Source organism: Thalia democratica, chromosome 9 (genome assembly GCF_965202585.1).
Source record: "Thalia democratica chromosome 9, ktThaDemo2.hap1.1, whole genome shotgun sequence".
NCBI classification, from domain to species: domain Eukaryota; kingdom Metazoa; phylum Chordata; class Thaliacea; order Salpida; family Salpidae; genus Thalia; species Thalia democratica.
The window spans coordinates 31,086,319-31,113,587 of record NC_139173.1 but is presented as its reverse complement, the minus strand read 5'-3'; the positions used below and the strand labels follow the sequence as shown (position 1 = coordinate 31,113,587).

The following is a 27,269-nucleotide window of genomic DNA, read 5'->3' as shown; positions in this document are numbered from 1 at the left end:
GTTATTTAATGCAAAGTTGTTTTCTATACTCAGGCTTTTGTATTCTTTTTGCCAGTAAAACAAACTATAAATTTTCAGGGAGAACTTAAAGCCGGACGATGAAGACAAGCCAAAAGAGTTCATCATCGAAGAAAACTCTTTTGAAGTAGAAAACCTCAGTCCTGACACAAAGTACAACGTGTCACTGTACAGCATCAACAGTTCAGGATCCAGTGAGCCTGCATGCATACATGTAGACACTTTAGAAGATCCAACAACAGTTGAAAATATTGACGAAGAACCTCAGAAAGTGCCGTCCGAAACGGAAAGTTCGAGCGAATCATCAGAAAAGTTGTCAGACATTGAAGAAGAAGTTGAAATGGAGTCAGAAAACAACATACCTACAGTCTTCTTTGAAGATATCCCAGAGATGGTAGATGAAGAGATTGAAACAGAGGAAAGTAACGATGTTGGCAAATTGTCGCCTGCTTCAGACGAAACTAACGACAAAGCTCCAGTTTCAAAAGACCTGGAAAAAGCTTTGTCTGAAAACGTTCTAGAAAGCATTAAAGAAGAAGAAGAAACGGAACAACAAGCAGAAGAAACAAACCTACGAAAAGAAGAATCACAAGAAGAAGATGATGAAGAAGACGATTTCGTCGGTGAGAAGCCGACCATACGCTTCCTCGAGTACGTGGAGGCGGGAATCGACGGTTACGTCGGGCAGGAAATAAAGTTCAGCGCCGTGGTGGAGGGGTTCCCCGAACCGGAGATAAAGTTCACCGCGCAAAGCACCGACGCCAACAAGGACAGGCTGAGGATAATCCTGAACGGAGGCGTGGCCGATTTCGTGGTGACGAACGCTCAAAGGAGCGACACGGACATTTACATGATCACCGCCAAGAACCAAGCGGGTAAGGCGATCGCGATTGCCAGCGTCAACGTTGTGGACAAACCGGGAAAGCCGCAGCCGCCGGTAAGCCTGATCAACGTGCGGAAGGACAGCGCGCTGCTCACGTGGACGCCAACGAAGGACGACGGCGGCCTGGCGATTGCAAAGTACAAAGTGGAATCGCGACTGGCCGTTGACGAATGTTGGAGCGCGCAAAAAGAAACTGTGGACGGATTGAAATCTGAGTGTTTGTTGTCCGGTCTGGTTCTGAATCAAACTTACAAGTTCAGGGTCAAAGCCGTCAACAGCCACGGAGAAAGCGACTGGTTGACGAGTAGTTTAGTCCCTGTGACTTTGTCGACGGTGCCCGATGCTCCGTGCAATATTCAGGTGAAGGCTGTTTTCGACAACGGCGTTCACCTAATGTGGGAGCAGCCGACGGATTTTTTTAGTTCTGAAGTCACTGGGTACATTGTGGAAAAATCGCAGACCGGGTCAAACGAAACCTGGGTTCCCGTGTACCTAGACAAAATTGTCGACACTCAGCACAAAGTGATTGGTCTCGTAAACGGAGATCAATATTGTTTCCGGTTGAAGTCTTTAAACAAGGTCGGAGAAAGCGAGCCTTCGCAACCAACAGATTACGTCACAATAAGCAGAAACGTCGCAATTCCTCGGGCTCCGACCAACCTCCGAGTGGTCACGAGGGACCCTTTTCTCATCGTTCTTAATTGGGAGTCTCCGGAATCAAACTCGGAGTATCCGGTCATCGGGTACTTTGTCGAGAGAAGAGAGCAAGGCGAGGAAAAATGGGAAGCCGTCAACACGAAGGCCTTCGCCGACGAAAGAATAAAAATGAACGACGTTTACGACGACAAAAAGTACGAGCTGAGGGTGCGGGCGTGCAGCAACGCTGGCAAGGGCGATTACAGCCAGGTCGTCGTTGCCATGGACACCGTCCGCCCGCCCGCCGTCACCATGCGCTGCAAGCCGTCGGTCGTCACGGGCGACCAGCTGGTCGTCAGCGCTACGGTCGAGGGAAGTCCCTACCCCGAGCTGACGTGGTACAAGAACAACGAGGAGTTGGAATGGTGGAACAGATGGTCGGAAGAAACTTCCTCCGACGGGAGCCGGGTCTCTTTGAGACTCGAGTCTTGCGAGAGGAAGGATTCGGGCGTTTACTCGCTGGTGGCCAGGAACAAGGCGGGCGAGGGTAGCGACGAGAACTTTGTCAACGTGATAAGCAAGCCCGGCGAGTGCAAGGAAGTAAAAACAAGCGATATGAGCATGAGCTCGTGCAAAGTCGAGTGGAAGGGTCCGGAAGACGACGGAGGCATGAGCATAATCCACTACATCGTCGAAGTTCTCACCAAGTCGTCGAAGGTTTGGACCCAGTTTGGAACATGTCAATCAAATTTCCTTGAATTTTCGTTTGAAAGGGGCGAGCAGTATAGGTTCAGGGTGGCAGCGGAAAACGACCTCGGCCTAGGCAAGTTTGTTGAAAACGACCGCTACGTGCCCGACAGGAGAATCATCAGAAAAATGTCGCTGCTGCCCGACTTTCATCCTCTAAAACTGAGCTTTTCCGATAACGAACTTCCAGGTCAAGATCCGGTATTGAGCAGAACTTCTAGTTTTGTCGAGTCTGACCCTGAGTCTGTCGAAGACAATTTATCGAATGGCAAGAAGCCGAGCATCAAGCTTTCTTCGAAAATCGTCAACGAATGCTTCACGGCGAAAGCAGGAACCACAGTTCGTTTGCGAGCTCACGTCAGCGGCTCGCCGAAGCCGGAAGTAAGTTGGACGGGCCAGGATCCGAACAGCAAGACGAGAATCACCATTAAAAACAAGGGCAGTTTGACGACGTACGAGATAAAAAACGCTGCCAGGAGTGATGAAGGTAAGTACACCGTTGTGGCAGCTAATTCCCACGGAAAGTGCAAGAAAGATATTTCTCTGAAAATTTTCGACTTGCCCTCAGCGCCTTCCGGCCAGCTCCTCGTCAAAAACTTCACCAGCGAGTCCGCCTTCTTGTCGTGGCACAAGCCCAACGAGGACGGTGGCGCTCCGATTTTAAGATACAAAGTAGAAGAGTTTGATTCAGATAATTTAGAGTGGAGAGAATGCTTGGTAGATTGCAAGGACACGACGTGCGAGGTAAAGATAAACACGCCACAAAATGTTCACCAGTTCAGAGTGCGAGCCGAGAACAAGTACGGTGAATCTGAGTGGCTCGTGTCGGAGAAGATCTTCCGGAGGGACAACACTGAAGTACCTTCGGCGCCTCAATCCCTCAGCATCGCGCTGATTGGCGACAGCTGGGCTTCATTGGAGTGGAGCGAACCCGAGCACAACGGGAACAGCAACGTCACTGGTTACGTCATCGAGCAGATCGAGGAGGGAGACGACCACTGGGACACGTCGACCATAACGCCGGTGGTTGAGACGACGTATAGGGTGATGGGGCTGATAAGAAGCCACGAGTATTCGTTTAGAGTGCGCGCAGTCAACCGGAAAGGAACGAGCGATCCGTCTCAGCCCACCTCGTTAGTGAGCATCAAGAGAAATTTCGTGACGCCCGGTCCGCCTTCCGATCTCACGTTGATCCTAAAGGATAAAAACACCGCCACTCTTGAATGGTCCGAGCCAACTGACGATGGCAACTGCAGCATATCCGGCTACGTCGTGCAGTACAAAAATGAAAGCAGCAAAAAGTGGAACGTCTTGGACGACAAAGTCACCGAAACCGAGCTCGACTTGAGCTTGGAAGAGCTTGATGGGTGCAGGCTGCGCGTGAAGGCGGTGAACAGCGCGGGAGAGAGCGAACCGAGCAAGGAAGTGATGCTCGAGCAGCTGGCGGAAGCTCCAACCGTGAAGCTGTCGGCACCGAGCCAAGTGCACCTGGGAGAGAAGATCGTGATAGAGGCGCAAGTGACCGGAACGCCCAGACCCGACTTCTACCTCTTCCTCAACGAGGAGCCGATGACCAGCTTGCAGAGGTGGAAGCAGGACCACACCAAGGAGAGGTTCAGCTTCTCGCTGGAGCAGTGCGAGCAGCGGGACAACGGCAAGTACTCGCTCATCGTGACCAACAAGGCGGGCCAGGCGAGCGACGAGTGCGACGTGAGGGTCGTGCACAAACCGGGCATAGTGGACGACGTGGTTTGCAGTGAGGGCGGCGAGAACGAGTACAAGATGACCTGGAGCGCTCCTGAAAGCTCGGGCAACCTGCCTCTCAGCTACGTCGTTGAGCAGAAAGTGAAAGGCACTCCGGGCTGGAGGCTGTTGGAAAATACGAGCGGTTGCTACGTAAATTTTGAAAAGCAGCCGAACGTCAGAGAATCGTCCTTCAAAATAACAGCGGAAAACGAGTGCGGGAGAAGCAGGCCGGTTGTGATTGCGCAGCTCAAAAGTATTTTGAGAAGCACTATTTGCTTGCCGAACGAAAGTAAAAAGGTAAAAATTAGATCTTCCTTCGACGACGGAGAAGACTTCAGACCCGTGTGTTTTAGCCCGGAAAGTTTGAAACCGCTCGCTTCAGCGTCGCCGATCGACAAAAAAAGAAGCGTCCTTTCGAGGGAGCCTTCGAAAGAACTCCCAAACATAAAAGAAGTGGAAGTACCTCCGCGCATTGAGTTCAACGCCAAAACAAAAAGCGGCATTTCAGCGCAATCAGGAAGCTTGATAAGGCTCACGGCGAAGCTGTTCGGCTTTCCGAAACCGAAAGTCAAGTGGGAGGGCTTTAAAAAAGAGAACAGTTCGAACGTCACAGTGAAAAACTACAAGGACGTGACGACCCTGACGATTCAGAGCGTGACAAGACAGGACAGCGGTTCGTACACCCTGACAGCCACCAACGACTGCGGACAGGCAGAAGACTCGGTGCTGGTTGAAGTTTTTGACCGACCTTCGAAGCCTGAAGGGCCGGTGGAAGTTTCCAACATGACCGAGAGCAGCCTGGTGTTGTCGTGGAAAGCTCCGTGTGATGACGGAGGCTCCGCGGTGCACAGTTATTACGTGCAGAAGCGCAAGGGAGAAAGTGGTAAGTGGATGCTGGCGTACACGATCAAGGACGCCAGCAAGACGAGGTGCAAAGTTTCCAGGTTGGAGGAAGGCTGCAAGTACACGTTCCGCATTTTAGCTGAAAACAAGTACGGCACGAGCGATTCGTTGGAATCTGAAAGCGTTTTGATAGAAAGGATTTTGAAGAAACCGGAAGCTCCGAACGATCTTACAGTGAAAGACGTGAGCGCGGAGTTTATATGTCTAGGTTGGAACCATCTGCAAAATGACGATTACGTTAGTTACAAAGTATATCAGTTGAGTAACAGTGATAACCAATGGCAGTGTGTAACTGAGAAACCAATCAAGGAAAATGAGTTTAAAGTGTTCAACTTGTCCACGGAAAACGAGTACTCATTCCGAGTTTCCGCTGTTAACGAGGCAGGGGAAAGCGATTTTTCAAATTCAACCAACTTTTTAACCCTATTGAACCCTACCACGGCTCCGAGCCCGCCAATGAACTTGCGAGCAAAAATGACGTCACAAAACAGCTCGGTGTCTCTGTCATGGGAAACCCCTTTAAACGACGGCGGCAGCCCGATCACGTGCTACTTTATCGAGAAAAGGCTTGAAAGCGGCGACGATTGGGCGAAAGTGGGAGAAGAGCCGGTGGTCACGTGCCAGAAGAAAATAAGCAACTTGGACACTAGGAGGGGCTATAGCTTCAGGGTGGTGGCATGCAACTTCGAGGGGGCGAGCGAGCCGAGCGCGCCGGTGCACGTGAACGTTGCGGGGGAAGCACCGAGCGTGAAACTGTCAGTGCAAAACGAAGATTTATACGAAGGTGACAGTTTAGTTGTGAAAGCTTCGGTGGGAGGTCAACCTCGGCCGACGTTGAAGTTTCGCTGCAACGAAGCTGAGCTAAAACCCTGTGAGAATGTAGAAATAAAAGAAACTGATTGTGCTATTGAGCTAACAATCTATGACGTCACAACTGAAAACAGCGGAGTTTACTCAGCAGCTGCAACTAATGATTTAGACACTGTTACGGACAGCGTGGAGGTAAATGTTAAAGGCAAGCTGCCAAGCGCTTGTCGCAACCTGCAAGTTGAGGTAGAAGCAAACAAAGCAAAAATAACTTGGAATCCGCCAAACGATGCAAGTTACGTAGAAGCTCTTTCTTACGTTGTTTCAGTCAAAAGCCGTTTCGCTGATGTGTTCAACGATGCAGGTGAAACTGACAATCAAAGTTTTGAGCTTTTGCTCGATGGCAATGATGGCATTTACGTTGGAGTGGCAGCTCTGAACAAGTTTGGAAAAGGAGCATCAACTCAACATCCAGATTTAATTAAAGCATCAAGTAGCTCAAAGGTCGAACAGAATATAAAGAATGATAACAATGAAAGCGTGGAAAACTTTGTAGCTGATGATGAATTTGAAACTGAAGAAATTGAAAGTGACCACGAAGATATAGAAGAGGATAAAGACTCTGAATTTTACGACGGAGTTTTCAAACCTCCACAGCTGTTTACTAAAAAAGAAGAAGTCTTTGCAAAAATTGGTAAGTTTCTGAAACTTTCAGCAAAGTTCAATGGAAGCCCAACACCGTTAATAGAGTGGACGGCGCCAAACAAGCCCAGCAAGCACAAAACAAAAACAACCGGCGACAAAACCACAATGAGCATCAAAAGCCCAGGGAGGAGCGACTCGGGCATGTACCACGTGAAAGCGGTCAACGAGCTGGGAAGCGCAGAGTGCACGATTAAAGTGCAAGTCATGGACAGACCTGGCCCACCGGTGGCGCCGTTAAAAATATCCAAGATAACCACTCACAGCGCGCTGGTCACCTGGAACCCGCCCGAGGACGACGGCGGGAGCGAGATCACGGGGTACTGCGTCGAGCGCATGGACCTGGCGCAAGACCGCTGGATGCTGCCGGTCAACACGAAAGACGGGTTGCGCTGCAAGGCCAAGCTGTCCAGGTTCGAGGCGGACAGGAAGTACCGGTTCAGGGTAAGGGCGGAAAATAGCGAGGGTTGCGGCGATTGGCTGGAGTCCGATGACGTCACGGTCAAACTGATGTTCGATTCGCCTTGCCCTCCCGACAAACCAACGATATCAAGCGTCACCGACAGCGCGGTGACCGTCGAGTGGGAGGAGCCAGAAGTGAACGGGGGGTCGCGGATCACCGGCTACTCGATCGAGTACAGGAGCGAAAAGGACGAAGACTGGATCCCGGTCACCTCCCGACCCATACCCGGCTTCGACTACCGCGTCGCCAACCTGAGCAAGGGCGATAGGTACAAGTTCAGGGTGAGGAGCTTCAACGCGATCGGGTGCAGCGAGCCGTCGGAGGAGACGAAGCTGGTGGAAGTGAAGCAGGGTGGCTCGCCGCCGGGGCCGCCGAAAAATCTGTACGTGGCCACCAGGAACCCGTCCTCGGTCACTCTGAAGTGGGACGAGCCGGACTCGGACGGGGGAGACGTGATTTGCGGATACCACGCGCAGAAAGCGACTTGCGATGACGAGGAAGAATGGAAGACGGTGAATGAGGACCCGGTCACCGCGAGAAAGATCAAAGTCAAGGATCTGAGCAAGGACGAAAAGTACAACTTCAGGGTTTTCGCGGTGAACAAGATGGGTGCGGGTGAAGCGAGCGAGGAAGTCAGGGTCGATGAGAGCGTTGAGAAGCCGGTGGTGCAAATAAGCACGAACGATTTTGTCAAAGTCGGCGACGTTTTGACGATCACGTCGAAGATATGCGGGAAACCTTACCCGCAGATATCGTGGAAGTTTGGTGATGAAGAGCTGGACTTTAGCGAGTTTGAGAGAGAAGTCGTTGATGACTGCATCGTTTTGAAGAAGGACAACTGCCGGGTCTCCGATTCAGGAAAATACTCGCTGATCGCGGCTAACAGCTGCGGAAAGACTGAAAAGCACGTGAACGTGAGCGTGTACTCAGCCCCCGAAAAATGCTCTGACTTGAGCTGCACTCCTGTTTACAACAACACGAGCACTTTCTCTTGGAGCCCTCCAGCGTTCAACGGTGGGCTGCCTGTCTTGTCGTACCTCGTTGAGACGAAAATTCAAGGAGAAAACGAGTGGAATATTTTGAAGCAAACTGCTTTGACTAACTGCGCAGTGCCGGTTAACAAATATCCGCTTTTGCTAAAAGTTTCAGCTGCAAACAAGATTGGGTTGGGAGAAAGTTGCGAAACAGTGGACTACATACAAGCATCTTCAGACGAAGATGACGAGTTCACCGACACGAAACTAGCAGTCATCAGAGACGGTGTGGTGAACATTACGTTTGAAAACCCCGACGAATCTAATGACAAATTTGTATTCTTTTATATGGACCGCATCAACGAACACTGGGTCGAGTCGGGCCGTTCTCGGTCCAACACTTACAACGTTGAAAACTTAAACCCAGAACACTTTTATTTATTCAAAATAACCAGAGAAACCGGCTCGGAGCCTGAATTTTTGTGGCAGTCCAAAAACTTCATTCAACCAAAACTTCCAACCATTCCAAAAATAGTCATCGACTCACCAAAAATTGAAGTCGAAGAGTCGAAACCGTTCCATCTTAGGGCCACCATTTCCGGTCACCCTTACCCCATAACAAACTGGACGCGGGAAAATAACGAACCAAGTGATTTCAGGGAGACTAGGACGGGAAACCAAGTTTCTGTTGGGTTCTCCGAAGCTAAACAGGACCTCGAAGGTGTCTACGTCGTCCGTGCGACAAACGAGTTAGGTAGCTGCCAGGCGCACGTCAAAGTTGTGGTTCTAACTGCTCCGTCTGTATGTTCTGGCGTTTTAAAAGTTTCAGAGGTGAAAGAGACAAGCTGCGAGCTGAGATGGGAAGCTCCGGAATTTTCAGGAAACTGTTCGATTTCAGGGTACGACATTGAAAAAGTCGACAGGAAACGAAAGCTGAAAGTTTCAGTGACGTCCGGAGTGAAAGAGCTTTTCTACAAAGTGGAACACTTGAAACCGGGTACTGAGTACGTGTTTAGAGTGAAAGCCTGCAACAAAGTAGGTTCTGGTCCATCGCTTTCTTCTGAAGCAATAACCACACGAAGCGCGACTTCTAGTATTCCAGAAATAACTCTAGCTGAACAAATACCAAACTACAACGTCGTACAGCTACAGTGGGCTTACCATATTGAAAACAGCAATGAAACGTGTTTCTTCATAGAAAAAAGAGAAAACAACTCACCGAGGTGGTACCGAATAAACAAGAAAGTGAACTCGTTGAGCGTCAAATGCGGCGGCCTTCGGGTCGGCTTCGAGTACCAGTTCAGAGTTGCGGCGCAAACTGATACCCGTTTGAGCGATTGGAGCGTTTCAAACTCGGTGTTTATAAAAGATTGCGAACATATAATTGATAGCGATCTAGTTGATTTAGACATGGTAGAAAATTGTGGTTTGGGTGATAAAGGCTCTTTTGAAAGTAAGCAGCCTATTGGTTCTGGCGAAATAGTTTCAGAAACAGCACCTGCCGATAAAGCTGAAATTGAAAAAGTTGATGACTCAAAAAAATCAAAAAATAATGAAGTAACAGAAGATACTGCGAAAAGGCCAAAACAAAAAAGGTACAAAAAAGTGCTAAGAAAGAAAAGTTCTAAAAAAATTGTGGGTACAATCCCGGCTCAAAATGATGAAAAAAGTCATGCTAGTGCAGAAAATGCAGTTGATGAACCCACTAGTAATAAAGATTTGAAAACATCTTCGGATATAAAACTTGAACCTTTGTCTCAAAAAGAATCTGAGAATATTGAACAGTGTCTTGTTTCTGATGTTTTGATAGAAGACCAGCAACAAAAACAACTTCCTATTGACAGCCATGGCAGTAAGAGTTAGTTCATTTTAAATTTATTCCTAATAACTATTTCATAAACTAATTTATCAAACCACAAATTTGTTAAAAATGATTCTTATCCATAAGTTGTTAAAAAGAACTCAATTAAACTTTAAAAAATTATTTTAATAACAGAAGAAGCAGAAGAAAAGGGGTCAGAAGACTTCAGCGCCTCGGAAGCTTCTCGTAAGTGGACACGATTGAAAGCACAACTGCACAAATTAGAACTTTATAATTTTTCTGCACACTATTTCACTTTTTTTTAGTTTAAAGAATGCCATTGTTACTGTTTAAAGCTAAAATGTCTTTTTAACACTTGCATTGTATCTTGCACTTTCCTTATGATTTCTTTTTTTTTTGCATACTATACGTAACTTTTGTTGTCAGTTTTTTAAAAATCTTTTGTAGTTCAGTATAGTATTTCAGTCGAAAGGTGAAGGTTTAGATATTTTTTTATATGATTAGCGGGTATAGATATAAGACCTCCAAATGAAGCTTTAATTATTAGATAACTACCAGTTCACTTACAATAAATGAGAAAAAAAAGTTCATTATATTGCTTAAACTATCTGGTTGTCATTCGTCACAATTCAAAAAACTCTTTTTTTAAAGTAATTTTATCACAAATACACAATAATATTGATAAAACTTTCTCTAAATTGCATTACAATATCTTGTATATTTCATAAAGTTTTCGGTGTTGAACAATATGAAAATCTGAAATCAAAGCAAATATTAGTTCAAAATTTTGTTCTAGTAAAGTTAAAAGAATCTGGTGTAAGAATTTATCCTTGATCTACACTTTTTCTCTTTCTTGACAATGTTTTTTTCTCTTTGATGTTTATATCTTTTAATCTGAATTTAAGTTGATTCAAGTTGCATACAGTTAGGCAGCATTTAAGCTTCAAAACTTCTATCTGGAACTATTCTTGTTTGGTCTTAAGATAAACTTTTTGTATAGGGAGGATAATTTAAAAACTACTACAATAACTTTTTGTAGCAAACCTGCTTACATTCTTCTATAAATAGTACTTTATCTTTTTTTTGCATTGGTTTGAATTTAACTTTTGAATTAGCGACTTCTAGTGGTTCTTTCATTCGTAAAAAAAGCTAATAAAAACACCTTTTGCGAAAATATTCTAAACTATTTTACTTTAAGTTTAATTAATTAATTGTAACAATATTTTTTTTTTTTAAACAAATGACTCCGAGCTTATCTATCTAGGTATGGTATCATAATGTATTTTAGTAAATGTAAATTCATAAATATATACGTTTGTTTTTATTACCTGTAATAATAGGTACCAAACACTTTTCCATTAAATAATAATTACATAAAACTATTAGTGCACGCACACATTAACCAAAATATTTGAAATTACTTTAAATTATTCTATAAGTAAGTATACACAATCAGCTTATCTATTATCTTCAATTAAATTTCTAATGAGATTTTACTATCTTACTGTAACAAGCAATAATTTATAAGCTTTATGTATTTTATAAGTGTACCACTTTAAGACTTATTTGGTCTTTATTAAAACATAACAAAAACAAAATAAACTTTGACTCAATAACAACATCTATACAAGGTTTCCTTTTTTTTACATTTGTTAGTTAATGAAGCTAAACATAAAAAATATCGTTACTTTTAGAACTTTTATAGTACAACTTTAAATAAAAACATAATTTTTTAAACCGGATAACCAATAAAAAGCTATAAAACAAAGCTATCAACTTTTGAATAAAATGACTTTAATGCTTTTTGACTTTAGTTTATTGATATTTACTTACTTTTATTTAAACTTAATGCTTTCTAAGTGCTATTTTGACTTTATATCATATATGGCTATGATGACATAAAGTTTTCCTAAAGTTTCAGCAATAAAACTTAAACACCCATTCCGACAGAAAAAAATACAACAACAACAAGTCACTATAAATTTTCAACAACCTAAGTTATTTTTAAATATTTTCTAATTTCATTTTGTGTTTAGTGTTTGTGGATATAGATAAACAAAACATTGACATATATTTTTAAACACTCTACAGTATTTAAAAGCTTTTCAAGAAGTAAATGACATAAGTTTTTTTAAACAAAATCATAAACTTTGATTCTCACATTGAAAAATAGTTATCAATTCAGCACATGAGTGTAAAATTAAACAAGTTTACACAAAATAATTTGTTTTTTTTAAATGACCTATAATAAAATTTGAAATAAATATTTACTTTTAAACCTTTTAGTGTTATCCATAAACAAGTTTCATTTATAAGTTTAATCTAATAAATAAAATTAAACATCTGTTTATGTGTTTTCTTTAAAAGATAACTTAGACCTAGTAAGTTAAAACACACGGATATTTCAGTTGAACTACTGTGAACGTTAGTAAACTTTAAAAAAGTTTAAAACTATTTGATAAAATAATAAAAAAAGTTGTGAAAAATATATTGGACTTAACTTGAATCAATTTCAATTATTAAAGTAAAAATAACTGTATAAAGTTTTTCTATAGTTTAAGTTGTACATAATTTTTATTTAAGTTTTTTAATCAGAACTAGCTTGAATGTATCTACAAGTATGTATGTGAAAAATGAAACAAAATGTTGAAACAAATACTTAAAATATTTTAAATTTACTAGTACGTGAAAAATATTTTAGTTTAGAATTTTAGAAGTCGAATATTATTAGTCTATTATGTTTTAAACTATAAAAAAAAGTAAAATACAAACACACATAAAAGTTTTACTATAACGAACAAAATAACCACAAATAAATTTAAATAACCAGTTTTGATCATATCAAAGTAATTATCATGATCTTTAATTATTTTATTAGATATAATCGAAATGTCTTGCTAAATATAAGCAAAACAGTATTAAAAGAAAATTATATAATTAAAAAACATTTATTATAAAAATAAACTTTTATAGAGTATCTTAAAATTTTTTGTATGTAAAAAGGTATATTTCTATTCAAAGTTTTACCTAAAAAAGAATTTCTTAATTATTTGTTTTTGACTTGTTTGTAATACAAAAAAGCTTACATAAAGTATTTTTTATATAATATAAACGAAGTTCAAATATCTTGTAAACTTTATAAATAAATTAAACAAACTTCTTAAACATACACTAATTTAACTTTAGTTAAGAAAAACTTGTTTTTAATTTAAAGTAAATGATTTATATCGTGTAATATTTTCAAACTTAAGCGTACATCGACAAAAAACTAAAATAAAAACTTTTTTGGAATATTTTGTTTCAATAAAAACTGTTATACCAATAAAAATACATAAAGTTGTTAAACAAATATTGTTAGTACTTTAGCGTAGCGTTTAAATCAAAACTAAACATTCGATTAGATAATACATGATTAGTATCACATAACAATTTACATGCAGCGTCAATTTAATTGCATTTGTCAAACACATTCATAATCACAACTTATCTCGATTTAATTAAGATGTTTAATACATTCGCAAGCACACTAAATGCATTATTGAGCATACAAATAATATTTCTCTAAGTTTATTATCTTAAAATATATGTTACTATTTGAGTTATTTGGGCAGTATAAAAAAAAACTCCAGTTGAAATAAACTACGTGCTTTAAGATAGTGTACCCAAAATCTAATTAAACATAAAATAAACTCCATTTGTACATTGTAGTTTGTTTCGGTTGTTAAAAAACTTAAGAGCTGTTCGTACTTTAGGACAAAAATATCTATGTAGACAAAAAAAACTTTTTCGACTCAAGTACTAGTGTATTTTTTTTTATAAAACAAATTTGAATATTAAAAAACGGCAAACTACATGGCTACGCTTATTTCTACATAAAAAATTACTTTTTTTTGAATTAAAGTTTTTATAGTTTTTGATGTAGAAATAAGCATAGCCATGTTCACTTGAGAAGTTTTTGAAAAAATCAAATTATTTTATTCTAAAAAATTAAATATATTTATATTTTCTACTATTGAAATAAAAAAACATTTTTACATATATTTTTTTTCATACACTATAAGTCATAAAGTTTTCTATAAATGTAGTTTTTTAGTACGTTATCAATAAGTAATTTTTATCAATAAAAATAGGTTTGACTTGAAATAAATAAGTATAGTTTTTTTCACAACAGTACTTAAAATAAGCACCTTTACTTTTTTTTCGGAATACTTAACTATTCAAAAAGTACATTTTGTTTCAATTCACTCAACTTTCAAACACAAGAGCAACACTTTTACCTTATGCAGATTATTTAAAGCGGAATTACAAAACTCGGTTATCATGACGCGCGAACAGATGCTGAAAAGTTAAACACGTGACCACACTGCATGACGTGTGTCGTATATTAAGCAACTGAGATTGCATCGAGCTGCGCTAAGATCGTCCCCAGGGGGGTCTTACTTCTTTCTCTGTCGGCTGAAATTCGTTGCTTTGCCATTCATTTTCAGACCAGTGCGAGCTGTCAGCAGCTAACTGCTAAACTTTGAGTCGAGTATAAAGCTCGCGACTTTCCGTTTGCAGTTTTTCGAATTTTGATTATTTGAGCAGAGCAAGCTTGTAGTGCACTGTTTCCTCAAACAAGTGCGCTACAGCTTTTTTGAAGAAGGTTTTAAATTTGCAGCTTATTTAGTTAGATTTTTGTTATTTTTGTTTTTATTTTTATTTCTTTTTATATACTTTTAAATAAGTTTTAAAAACTAGGGACAGCCTATTGGCTGCAACCCGCAAAAAACACAGCTGAGAGTCCATTGAAAAAATGGACAAGAGTCAGCACAAAGCGCCCACGAAGGGCCGCGTTTCTCCCATGCAAATGGGCAGGGCCTCGCCGCTGAGCCTGAGCAGGCACCGCCCCAGAACTCCGACCGAGTTCGGGAGCAGGTCGCGCGGGCTGGCCATGCAGAGTTCCGACGACGAGTTCACGCGAAAACTGCGCGAGTTCACGCGAAGGAACCGCCGTGCGAAACAGTCGTTGGAACAGAAGCAGAGGGACAGGCTGGCGAGTTACGGCAGGCGCAGGAGCAGGTCGCTGTCGAGGTACATTTACCGGCCGTACGATTTTTCGCCGAACAGGACGAGAAGGGTGACTCCGTATTACAGCAGGTACTTTGGCAGGAGCAGGCGCAGCGATTTGTTAGATCTCGGCCGCTACTCCAGCCCGTACCGGGGCAGCGCGGCGACTTTTTCCCCGTCCAGAGGCAGAACGGGCAGGACTTTGGTGCCGGACAGCTTCAGGTACTCGAGCAGGTCGCCGACGCCGTCGAGGCTCTTCAGGAGCAGAAACCGCGACTTTTCGGGCTCGAGACCGTCGACCCCGACCGGACAGTCGTTGAGACTGCGCACGCCGACCGGCTACGGGACGTACCAGCAGCCGAGGTACCGGCCCAGGTCGGTGTCAGCCACCAGGCTGACGTACGGCAGGAGTGCTTCGTACACGAGGTCAAGGTCGGTGACTCCGTCGGGAGGGTACCGGCAGGGCAGGAGCCAGGAGAGGTCGCCGATGATCGTGCCCAGCGGCTACCGCACCCGCTCCCCTTCCCCAGCAGCATGGACTGGCAGCCAGTCGAGGGGGAGGAGCGACGCGAGGCAGCCGGAGTACAGGAGACGATCAGCGTCGAGGGAGTACTCGACGAGCCCGAGCAGATCGAGCTACTCGAGCCAGGCGCCGAGCTTGCAAGGATTGAGGGATCCGCGCAGCAGCAGGCAGGTTCAGAGGAGATCAGATCAGCAGCAGCAGCAGAGACACGAGGAGTTTGAGGGAGACTCGGTGTCCAGCAGCAGCACGATCACGGCTTCGTACAAGTCCAAGAGGGGAGGACAGATACAGGAGCAGCCCCGCTTTCAGTACAAGCAGGAGTCTACGGGAGGGGTAGACTCCAGCTCGGTGCAGGAGAGCAGAAGCCAGCATGTTGAGGTTTCAGGGCGCAGCATTGAAGTTGAGAAGACGAGTTTTGGGGAGCTCAGTTTATCAGCGGAACAGGAAGCGCAAAATAAATCGGAAACGAGATCGTCTGAGAGCAGTCGGTTGATCAAACAGCAGCTAAAAGCTAGTAACAGCGTTCATTTAGCAGGAACAGCATCGAAAAGGAGCAAGAAAGTTGTCAGCAAGCAGTCGTCGAGCTCAGTGGCTAGCTCAGCAAAATTTACTAAAACTTCGACTTCAGAGCAGCAGAAAGCCATACCAAAGTCGGCCAAGAAGCTGCTCAAGAACTTTTACAGGACAGTGAGCTCGGAAAAGCTTTTGAAAGACGCGAAAGCGGGAAAGCTAGATGACGTAGACCCGGAAGAGATCAGGAGCAGAGTCATGAGCATCACGAGAGATGACGACGAGGAAAGCGTCGCGAGCGTTGAGTTCCGCGCGTCCAGAAGCAGAAAAACCGCGAAAGCAGCCGAGCAGGCGTCGTCGAAAAAACCAGTGAAAACCGTGAAAAAATCCGCGTCGAAATCCGTGAAAAGTTCAGTTAGCTCGGCGAAAGCAGTTTCAGGTGAAAGCGAAATTTCAACGAGCGAAAGGCCGGACACGCTGGCGCTAAAGAACAAAGCCGCATCGGTCGATGACGCAACGCGACAAGCGCACGATGAGTCACCACTTGTAGATAGCCGAGAGCGAACAAGGACAAATACAAGCAGCCAGGCGCGATCAGACATTAAACGCAGCGAGCTTCAGCAGAGACGCAGAAGCAACACTAAAAGCAGATCACCAGCGGAGGAAGAGTACTTTACAGCGCGGTCGGGATCGGAAGTGGGCGACAACACTTCCGACTTCGACACCGAGGAAGACATGAGCAGCTTGCATGAACGCAAGAAGCTCCTGGCTTCGACATTCGGCGAGAGCAAGTTCACCAAGTCAGAAGCCAGCAGCAGCAGCACTAAAGTTTCTAGCATTACTAAGACTTCTAAGAGTTCGTCAAAGTTCAGCGTGCAGGAGGAAAGCTCGACTTCGGTCAGGTCGACCAAGTCGGTAGAGATAAAGAGCTCGAAGACTTCGTCGTCGAAGTTTGAAAGCTCTTCGGTAAAATTGCAAAAGTCATCGGGGGGTAGGTTTAGCGTAAAGCAAGATGAGACTAGTTCAGAAACGAGCAAAACGGGCAAGCTCAAAATTAAAAAGAAGCCCAGGGCCAAGATGCCAGCCCCCGAAGTGACGGGTGCCGAGGCTCTGCAACAGGCGAAAGAGGCCCTTTTGAAACGCAAGCAAAAGAAAAAGACTGCTAAGAAGGAAAAAGCAGAGACTGTGATTGAGCATGCGAAATTGAAGCATGTGCATCAGAAACGCGGCAGTGATGCATCATCGGTTGACATAAACGTAAACTTGAAACCGATACCACAGAAACAAACGACAGAAACAAAAAGCGAAGCTAAAGAAACAGCTTCCGCAGTAAAAGCGGAACAAGTCAGAGCAGAAACGAAAATCAGCGCGACAGAGTCCGCACAAGTTTCTGCCGTTCCTAAAATACGTTAGTGTTTTGTTTTGAAAAATAATCAAAAGGTTTAGTTAATGTAGAGCATGCTTGCTAAGTAAACTAATTTATTAAGATATTGTTTTCACTTTTTGTTTTTTCAAGCACTTTTCACTGACTTTGTGTAAAAAAAAATTTTTTGTTTTTAATGTTTAGAAATCTGAAATACTAGTAGAGTATTATTTTACAACTAATTAATTTTTCATTATAAATGTCTATAAAAACTAAACTATAAAAAATTAAGAGCTTAAATTGATATAGTCTGAAAGTTTTGATTTCACTACAAGTTATGATACAAAATAAACAAAATTTTAAAGCCGTTGGAATTTTTTGTTAACATTTTAATTTACATATATTTTTTCGATTTTTGATTACTCACAAAAAATTTAAAAGATAAAATAATTTGCTTTTATATAGATATATTACTAAACCAACAATTTAGGTGTTCCAAAGGCCCCTTCAAGTCCGAAGATCGTTCGAACGACGAAAGAAACGATCACGATAACATGGACTGAAGGAGGACCAGCAACTGAGAGCTACTCAGTTGAAATGAGTGAAAATTCAGACAGCGATTTTAAGCTGATCAAGAGCAAATTGAAAGAAAACACATTCACGGCTGAAGGATTGAATCCTAACAGCTCATACAAGTTAGTACACTAGAGTTGATAGTATTAATTGTTTTAGTCTTTGTTTGAAAAGTTGTTTTAGAATATGTATTAACGTTTTTATCAGTATAGTTTTTTCTTCTAAAATAAAACTTTTGTTTTTTTACTTTTGTTTAAACTTTTTATTGTTTTTATAATTCAGTAAGCTATTTTTGTGAGGCTAATATTTATTTTTATGTTGTAGTAGCTTTTAAAATGAAAGTTAAACATAAAATTTTAGTTTATAAAGTTTTTATTTTAAATATTAAGCAAAAGTTATCTGAAATATTATTTGTTTAAATTTGCTTTATATCATAAGATAACAGTTTTTAAAATGCATTTTCACCTTTTACTTATAATCAAAAAATCTTGGAGATAAATTGTATTACAACTAAAATCTGCTAAATAAAATCTTTAACAGCTTTATACAACAGTAACGTTTTTACTAACATATCTAACATTTTAAAGCTTTTTTGTTTTGCAAAATACACCATAAAGCTTAGCAGTAAAGCGTTTCAACTTGTTATCACACTGAGTTTAAGTAATTTTTAAATAAAAACTCAACTGCATCGGTTAAATTAACTCAAAGGTGACTATTGCAGCTTTGTTGACACACTTTTACTTACAGATTCCGAGTATTAGCTCATAACGAGCACGGCACGTCAGAGGCGAGTCTTCCCTCGGAAATTCTTTCTCCGCTATGCGACGCCCAAGAGCTGTCGAGCCCCAACTCCGCCCCGACGGTGACGTTCGAGACGAAGCCGCGGGAGAAGTACGAGGCCGGCGAGACGATCCGGCTGGAGGTGGGCATCCGGGGCAAGCCGGTACCGATCGCCAAGTGGAAGAAGGTGAACGGCGAAATTTCGGAACGAGCGACAATAAAAAACACTGACAACAAGAGGTGAGTTCCTTAAAATTTTGTTCAAATAGTGTATTAAGTGACTTGTAATTTTTAAAGGAGTTTCTTAAAGTGTTTTTCTAAAAGTTAAAACTTTCAAACTTGATTAATATTTTTAGACCATTAAAAACACCGACAACAAGAGGTAATTAATAGTAAACTAAATGAGCTTTAATTTTTATACTTTTTTACAGTGTTTGTCTAAAAGTTTAAGTTTTAACTAGTGATGTACCGGACCCACAATTTTGGGTCCGGCCGGACCCGGATCCGGACTTTTCTTTCAAGTTAGAATCCGGCCGGAACCGGACCCGGACTTTTTTTTCAAATTAGAATCCGGCCGGAACCGGATCCGGACTTTTTTTTCAAATTAGAATCCGGCCGGAACCGGATCCGGACTATTTTTTCAAATTAGAGTCCGGCCGGATCCGGATATCAGACAAAAATGGCAATATCCGGCCGGACCCGGACCCGGATAGTGAGTCCGCTACATCATTAGTATAAACTAGCCTGAGTCAGAATGAGGTTTTTATAAAATGAAAAAAAAAAGAACTTTAATCTAATAATAAGTAGAACAGCTAGCCATAAGGTTTACAAATTTAGGTGTTATTTACAATTAAAAATCTGAAATCAAGTTCTTGAACAAAATACACTAGAAAGTTACAAAACATTGAAAACTGAATCAGCTCAAACTCATTCAAAATCTAAAAGAAAACTAGCCTGAGTTTTTGTAAAAAACTAAACTAGCCTGAGGCAGTCCAAGATTTTCTAAAATTCCCAAAAATTTTCAAACTAGCAGGGTTGCCACCGTTAAAGTCAATAAAACTAGCAAGAGTGAGTATAAACAAGCCTGAGTCAGAATGAGGTTTTTAAAAACTGAAAAAAATTACTTTAATCTAATAATCAGTAGAACAGCTAGCAAAGGTTGACAATTTGGTAGTAAAGTTGTGACTGATTGTGGTACACTTAACTTATTAGTACTACCCATCATAATTATATCCTACCTTATTTAATTAATATCTAACAAATACTAAATCCTAACTGAAACTACTTTCTATAATCAGACACGACAGTTTTGAGTGATGAATCTTATATATAAAACACAACAAGAAATACTAGCATATACAAAACTATTAATTACTTAGGTAACACTTTAAAAACTGGAAGCTATTTAAATCTATATCAAATGACTTAAAACAATAAACTGAAAATTAAATAAAACTTTTAGTAAAGAAGAAACTGTAAAATTTTTAATAAACTATTAAACTATAAACCTGGCTTAAATATTTATACAATTATACACTAGTTGAAATATCCACTTTTAAAACAAAACACTACTTACAATAAGCATTTACAAAAAAGTTCAAGATATTTTGTTGCTTCAAGCTGCCCACCAAACTAACTAACTGCTTACATATAAACTGCCTGTCATGTTCTGATGTTTTGTTGCATCAGTATTTTGTTTTAAACATTTCGTCATATGATTCTCATTGACTCGTACATTCAACCATATTAACTCTAAATATTCTTTGAGCTCAATGTTAAACAATAAATAATGCAAGTATTCATTCCAAAGTTTTCAATTTTACAACATATGTAAAGAGTTGCATTTCTAAAATGTTTATTTCATAGTTTAAATGTAAACAAATGTAAATTAGTCACGTATACAAAATGAGCCAATCACGGTAGGTGTTTAATTCAATCACGGTAGGTGACTCTTATTAATTTACACAGGGTTTGTTTTTGAAAAAATACTTTTCAGTATGCTCTTTTTTACTAACTAGATCCGGGTCCGGCCGGATCTCTGTTAGGATCCGGCCGGAACCGGATCCGGACTTTTTTTTCAAATTAGAATCCGGCCGGAACCGGATCCGGACTTTTTTTTCAAATTAGAATCCGGCCGGAACCGGATCCGGACTATTTTTTCAAATTAGAGTCCGGCCGGATCCGGATATCAGACAAAAATGGCAATATCCGGCCGGACCCGGACCCGGATAGTGAGTCCGGTACAACACTAGTTTTAACAGATAACTTGTTAACCTTTTTTAGCACGTTTAAAAAATTTAGCAGTAAACGTTATTAATTTAAAGCAATTTTTTAATCACTGGTAAATTATTGTATTTTTACTGCTGTTTCGACTATAAAATTGACAATTTTGTTGTGTACTTGTTAGAATTCTATCGTTTTTTAAAGAGTTTTAGTTTATTATTTAATACAAACTAATTATTTTAAGCTAATACTACTTTTAAAATATCAAACAACCATTGTTTTTATTCATCAAAAAATAATCAAACTTAATTCCAGTGTGCTCACAATAAAAGACACTGATTACACCGACACGGGAACCTACGAGCTGGAAGTTCAAAATTCCCAGGGTAAGAAGAAAGTGACCTTCGACATTGCGGTTCTGGACACCCCCGGACCCTGCAGCGACCTGGAAGTCGGGGAGGTTACCAAGACGACGGCCGACCTGACGTGGGAGGAGCCGGACGACGACGGCGGTTGCCAGGTTACCGGGTACACAATCGAGAAGAAGGAGTCCGGAACGAAAGTATGGACCACCTCGGTTGCAAAGGTATAAGCTCTATATTATAAACAATTATAATTAATATATTTTTAAAACTCTTTTTAAGGATATACCAGTTATAATTGTTTTTTAATCTAATTATTTTTTGTGGTTTGTTTATGCAACAGTCGTATACAACTTTCAAAAGCTATTTTGTAACACTAGTACAAGCACAGCACACAAAAAGTTGAAAAAGCTTAATTATTCATTTAAAATAAAAACTCCACTAATTTATATTCTACAAAAGTTTGAAAATTCACACACAAACTAATAAAAAGTACGCGTACTATTTAATCATAGTCAACCAAACTTCCTGATTAAAAAAAAAAAACTCTCAGGTATCCCGAACCAACACGACGGTGACAGACATGATCCCCGGCAGAGAGTACCTCTTCAGGGTGCGCGCCCTCAACAAAAAGGGGGCCGGCAGGGGAATCACCACGAACCAGGCCATCGTCGCCCACGAGACCGCCTCCGCCCCTCCCGACCTCCAAGTGGTCGAGATGTGCAAGGACGGGGCGAAGCTGAAGTGGTCGACGCCCACCAACGACGGCGGCAGCAAGATAACCAAGTACCGGATCGAGGCCAAGTGCCTGACCAAGGGCAAGCAGAGCGCCTGGTCCGTGAAAGGATCCAGCACCGACAACACGTCAGTTGCAAAATAAAGATTATTTGTATTTATAAACATATATAATTTTATTTTTGAATTTTTTTTGTTTACTGTATTAAAAATATAAAACTATTTCAGATTTTTTAGTTTTTACCGGTTTAAAGCTAAAATAAAGCACTTTACCTTCAAAATACTTTTGAAAAATGTTAGAATAAAAAGCATTGAAAATATATTTAGAAAATTATGCTTTAATTCTTGTTTAACTTAACAACTTCATAATTTTATTACTATTATTTTTGCATATAACGCCAACATTTACACCAAACAATACATTTTTATCTCAAATTTTTGCAACAGGTTCGACGTGAAAGGTCTGAAAGAAGATTGTGAGTACAAGTTCAGGGTTTGCGCGCACACCAAGGCGGGTCAGGGCGACTTCAAGGAGACGATCAAGTCGCACGTGACCAAGGACAACACAGAAGCACCCGATGTCGTGTTCAAAAGCGAAGAGTTCAGCGTCAAGTCCGCGGCACCCCTTCTCATTCGGGGACATCTTAAAGGTGAGTTTATGTGATGTTTAAAATACAAGTTTAAATTTTTGTTGTACTTAACTTATTCTTATAAAAGGAAAGCAGCTTATCTTTTGAAAGTTTATAATATTAATATGAATTTTTTCAATTAAAACAAAAACTAGGAACATCTTAAAGGTTACTATAAAAAAATTACAAGTTAAAATTATTTTTTGTAATGAAACTTTTTATTTGTAAGCTTTAATTTTTTTAATTTAGATAAAAGTTTTATTTTATTTGATATCAAGCATGTTGTCAAAACTTCTAGTTCAACAAATTTCAACAAAAACAAACTAAATAAGCTTTTTTTTTGTAATTACAATAGCCGCACGTTAATTAGTAACATAAATGCTTTATTTGTACTTTATGTATTTTCACTTGAAAACTCAATATTGTTTCAAACACCAGGATATCCTCATCCAACCGTTCGTTGGACGAGGGAGAGCGGGTCCGCGGCGGTGTCCAAGGAGAACGAGGACAGGTTCAAGCTGGACACCACGGACGACGAGACGGTGCTGTCCATCTCGAAGGTGGCGCTGCAAGACAGTGGAAAGTACTTCGTTGAAGTTCAGAACGAACGAGGAAAAGTCAACAAAGCCGTGAAAGTTGGTTTTATATGTACCTGTTATTTCATTTTTTTGAACAACTTAAACCTTTTATTATCTATATGTAAGTTATCTAATCAAAGAGATTGCAAAATGATGTTTTTATTTTATCCGAAAACTTTTTATATAATGAAAGAATACTTTTTTGTATCAATGAAGTTGTGCTAACTATGATAAAACTTTTCAACGCAGATCATAGTTCTCGACAAGCCGAGTCCGCCCCAGGGGCCGATCGAGTTCGAAGACGTGACGAGCGAAACTCTGGTGCTCAGCTGGAGAGCCCCGTTGAACGACGGTGGAGCTCCGTTGAGCAACTACATAATCGAGAAGCGCGTCAGAGGAACCGGCAGTTGGGAAACTGTCACCTCGAGCGTGCTCAACACTTCGCTCAAGGTGATAATAAATCGTTAATTTTTATTTGAATTTGACTGTATATAAAAATACATAGCTAGATTTTCAAGCAGCTATCCACAATTATATGCTTTTTACAAAAGTTTATCTCAATGCTATCACTAGCTCTTTTAGATTGTTTTCAAAAGTTTTAATAATATCTGCGCAACTTATATGATGTTTTTTTAGTTTGTTGCGCTACAATTTATCTCAACAGCCTTGAAAATACAGCCTTCTAATCATGCCTAATTCGTTTGCAGGTTCGAAACTTGGTGCGAGGAACGGAATACATGTTCCGCATCAAGGCGGAGAACCGCTACGGAGCTTCGGAAGACGTCGAGTCGGAATACATCAAGGCCGATTACCAGTTCGAAACTCCGAAGGCCCCGAGGAACCTGACGGCGAAAGACGTCGGCAAGGACTTTATCGAGCTTGAGTGGCAGAAGCCTTCGTTCGACGGAGGTAAACAGTAATACATGTGAAAGCAGCAAACAACTGCTGTCAATATCATGAACAAGCTTAATCCATATGATTTTCTTGAAAGTTTTAACAAGTTGGATTTTTTTTTTTCATAATTAGTATATATTTTTGGTACGTAAGATATAGTAAACTTTAAATTTAATTTCTTTTTTAATTTTTTTGCAGGAAACAAGATCAGGGGGTACATGGTGTCTTACAAGCAGAAGAAAGAGGTCAACTGGACCGACTGCAAGCACCTGACCAAGAACTGCCACTACAAGGTGACCGGCCTCACGCCCAACATCGAGTACGAGTTCAGGGCGTGCGCCGAGAACGACGCCGGACGGGGCGACCAGTGCCAGACCCCGGTGCCCGTCCGTTGCCAGGAAACCGTCCCCGCGCCCACCAAACCCCAAGTGGTCGACGTGGAAGCGACCAACATCACTATCGCGTGGACGCAGCCGCCGGTGGACGAGGACAGGACGAGCAGGATCACCGGGTTCGAGGTGGAGAGGAAGGACCTGGTTCGCAAGGAGGAAAACTGGACGCTGTGTACTTATGGTGGTCTGAGCGCCCCCAAGTTCACGATTAGGGGCCTCGAGGAAAACCATGAATACACGTTCAGGTTCGAACGACTTTTGATTGAAAATTTTACTTGAGTGATTTCGTTGATAAAAAAGCAACTTTTTTATGCTAAAGTTGCTTAAAAATATACTTCATAAATTTGTTTTACATGCTCATAAAATCTATAAATCAAGTATCTTTATGAAAATTTAACAAAATTCTTTACAATCTTCAACGAAACGCAGGGTTCGAGCAAAGAACGCGGTCGGAAGTTACTCCGCATACTCGGAGCCATCCGACCCGGCCATTTGCAGGAACGAGCACAGCAAGCCGCGAATCGAGCTCGTAGACGTCAAGCAGGACCAACTCGTTCTCAAGCCCGACGCGGATCTCGTCGTCAAGGCTGAAGTGCATGGTGAGAAAATTGATGCCAAATTCATGTTTATGTATCAAGTACACGTCAAAACATAAATAATTTTTTCGATCAATTTTTATGTATAGTTGTTACAATATTTAATGAAAAATTTTAGACAAACACTGTTTTATTTCAAGGAAGCAGTAAAATTAAGAAAAATAATTAATGCGTTTTACAGTTACCCATGTTTGTAGCAAAATATTCAACTAGTGCCACGAAAATCTATTTGTGTTGATGTTTATCTTTAGAACTTTCTCACACAAAACATAAACATAATATCGCATGCACAGGTAAACCCACTCCTGAAGTAGTGTGGCACAAGAACGGGGAGAAGATCGACGTCAACGTGCGAACCAACTTCGATCTCGACGAATCTGGATTGGCAACACTGAAAATTTCCCGCGTGTCCAAAATGGACTCTGGAAAATACTGCGCCGTGGCCACCAACAACCTGGGCCACGACCAGACGGACGAGCTCGCCGTGAAGGCGTTGGGGTCGCCGGACAAGCCCGAGAACCTCGTGGTGAGTGACGTCACTCCCAAGCACGCCACGGTCACATGGCAACCGCCGCTCGAAGACGGGGGTTCCCCTGTTATAAGCTACACCGTGGACATGCGGGAGTCGAACAAGTCGAGCTGGTTGTGCGTATCGCAGGACGTAAGTTAAACAAAAAAAACTTTGTAGATTTTGTTTTTGTTATCAATAGAATTGTAAGTCATTAGTAACAAACTATTTTGGTTAAATCAAGTTAGTATTTTTTAATTAATACAAAACATTTGAATTATAAATTGACTAAATTTGTCATAAACTGCATTAAGCGTTCTTTTCCTAAACGACACTAATCTTTTCAGCTTCGCGACAGCAAAATAAAGCTGAAACTGACCAACGGAAAAGAGTACTACGTGAGAGTCTCCGCCGCCAACCAGTACGGCGTGGGCGAGGCTCGGGAATCTCACAAGTTCATGGCCAAGGTGCCGTACGGGCCGCCGGGAAAGCCCCAGGCACCCGTCGTCGGGGCGGTTACCAGCGACACTTGCGTCGTCACGTGGTGCAAACCCGCCGAACCCGACGTGCCAATCACCAGCTACATCCTTGAAAAGAAAGACATGTCAGTTTAACTGTACTTCATAAACAAATAACTTAGTGTTTGTATTTATAAACAAATCGGAAAAGTTAAAATTTTAAGAAAAAAATGTCAAATTTTGTTTATAGTTTTGAGACAAATAGACAACAACTAGATGTTGAGGCTTGAAACCAATGCATGTTGTTTAAGTGCAGATGATAACATAACGTGTATACTACCAATCAAAACGCAACAGTAAATAAAAATCTTCGTTTCCGCAGTCACGGAAGTAGGTGGACGCACGCGGCCGACGTCGACGCCCACCTCGACTGCAGGCACCGGTTCACGAAGTTGCGGGAGGGAAGCCAGCTGGAGTTCAGGGTCGTCGCGAGGAACGTGGCCGGAAACAGCGAGCCCTCGCCCTCGACCGGAGCCGTGACAATCGAGCAACAATCTTACGAGCCGAGTAAGCAGTTTTGTTTATTTTATGATGTCTTTTTATTATTTTGTTTGTTTTAACATAACATTAATCCTGCTTAATATAGGTAATTAAATGGTTTTTTCTATCAAGACAAGAACCATTTCCATGTATTGTATCAAAAAAAAACATAGTATAAATTGTTTTCAATGAAAACTTTGTTCATTTTTATAATTCTTTCAAGGCGAGCCTCAAGACGTGAAGCTCGTGGATGCCACTGAAAACTCAGCAACTCTGAGCTTCCACCCGCCAATGATGGACGGAGGCAAGAAGATCACAAAGTACGTGGTGGAGTACAAGCTGACGTCGAGCGAGGAGGACAGCTGGTTCCAGAAGCAGGTGGCCGCGCCGCAGAACAACCAGATCACTGTCAGTGGGTTGACAGAAAACGAAGAATATTCAGTCAGGTATTAAAAATATTTTTATAGTTTTCTGTGAAGCTTCTTTTATTCTATTTGAATATAAATGACAGTTTGAAATCCGTTCAGCGGTAAAGCTAGGTATTACTTTATTTTTTAAATTAAATACTTTTAAAAATGTTTGCAAAAAGTCTTTGCTCGTTTTGATGCTTTATTCAAGTTGTTACTTTTCACAGACTTGCTGCGGTTAACGAGGTCGGCCAAGGTAAGTTTGAAAGCTTGTCAGGCACATTAGTGCCGCGAAAGAAGCTCAACCTGCCTGAAGCCGAACTAGAGGAAACAAAACCAACAATCAAGGTAATTGAAATGCTTAAAGTTTTATTGAAATATGTTTACATAGCGCCTACAAAATATTTAAGTTTTTTTAGTTAATTAAATTTTAAAAAAACACGTCTCT

At 41.2% G+C, this 27,269-nt stretch overlaps 1 protein-coding gene across 1 annotated transcript in view; it reads left to right on the top strand.

Moving 5' to 3' along the window:
* LOC145845187 (uncharacterized) overlaps positions 1 to 27,269 on the top strand; it is a 204,207-nt gene that overhangs the window by 61,921 nt on the left and 115,017 nt on the right. Inside the window, exons 85-102 of the mRNA XM_082952610.1 lie at positions 79 to 9,737; positions 9,876 to 9,926; positions 14,483 to 17,191; positions 17,637 to 17,841; positions 18,467 to 18,739; positions 21,038 to 21,308; positions 21,638 to 21,948; positions 22,267 to 22,469; positions 22,887 to 23,083; positions 23,276 to 23,476; positions 23,734 to 23,935; positions 24,119 to 24,557; positions 24,742 to 24,911; positions 25,202 to 25,569; positions 25,764 to 26,020; positions 26,257 to 26,441; positions 26,638 to 26,860; positions 27,049 to 27,169. Of these exons, the coding sequence (XP_082808736.1) occupies positions 79 to 9,737; positions 9,876 to 9,926; positions 14,483 to 17,191; positions 17,637 to 17,841; positions 18,467 to 18,739; positions 21,038 to 21,308; positions 21,638 to 21,948; positions 22,267 to 22,469; positions 22,887 to 23,083; positions 23,276 to 23,476; positions 23,734 to 23,935; positions 24,119 to 24,557; positions 24,742 to 24,911; positions 25,202 to 25,569; positions 25,764 to 26,020; positions 26,257 to 26,441; positions 26,638 to 26,860; positions 27,049 to 27,169 (16,045 nt within the window). The remainder of the gene's footprint in view (positions 1 to 78; positions 9,738 to 9,875; positions 9,927 to 14,482; positions 17,192 to 17,636; positions 17,842 to 18,466; positions 18,740 to 21,037; positions 21,309 to 21,637; positions 21,949 to 22,266; positions 22,470 to 22,886; positions 23,084 to 23,275; positions 23,477 to 23,733; positions 23,936 to 24,118; positions 24,558 to 24,741; positions 24,912 to 25,201; positions 25,570 to 25,763; positions 26,021 to 26,256; positions 26,442 to 26,637; positions 26,861 to 27,048; positions 27,170 to 27,269) is intronic.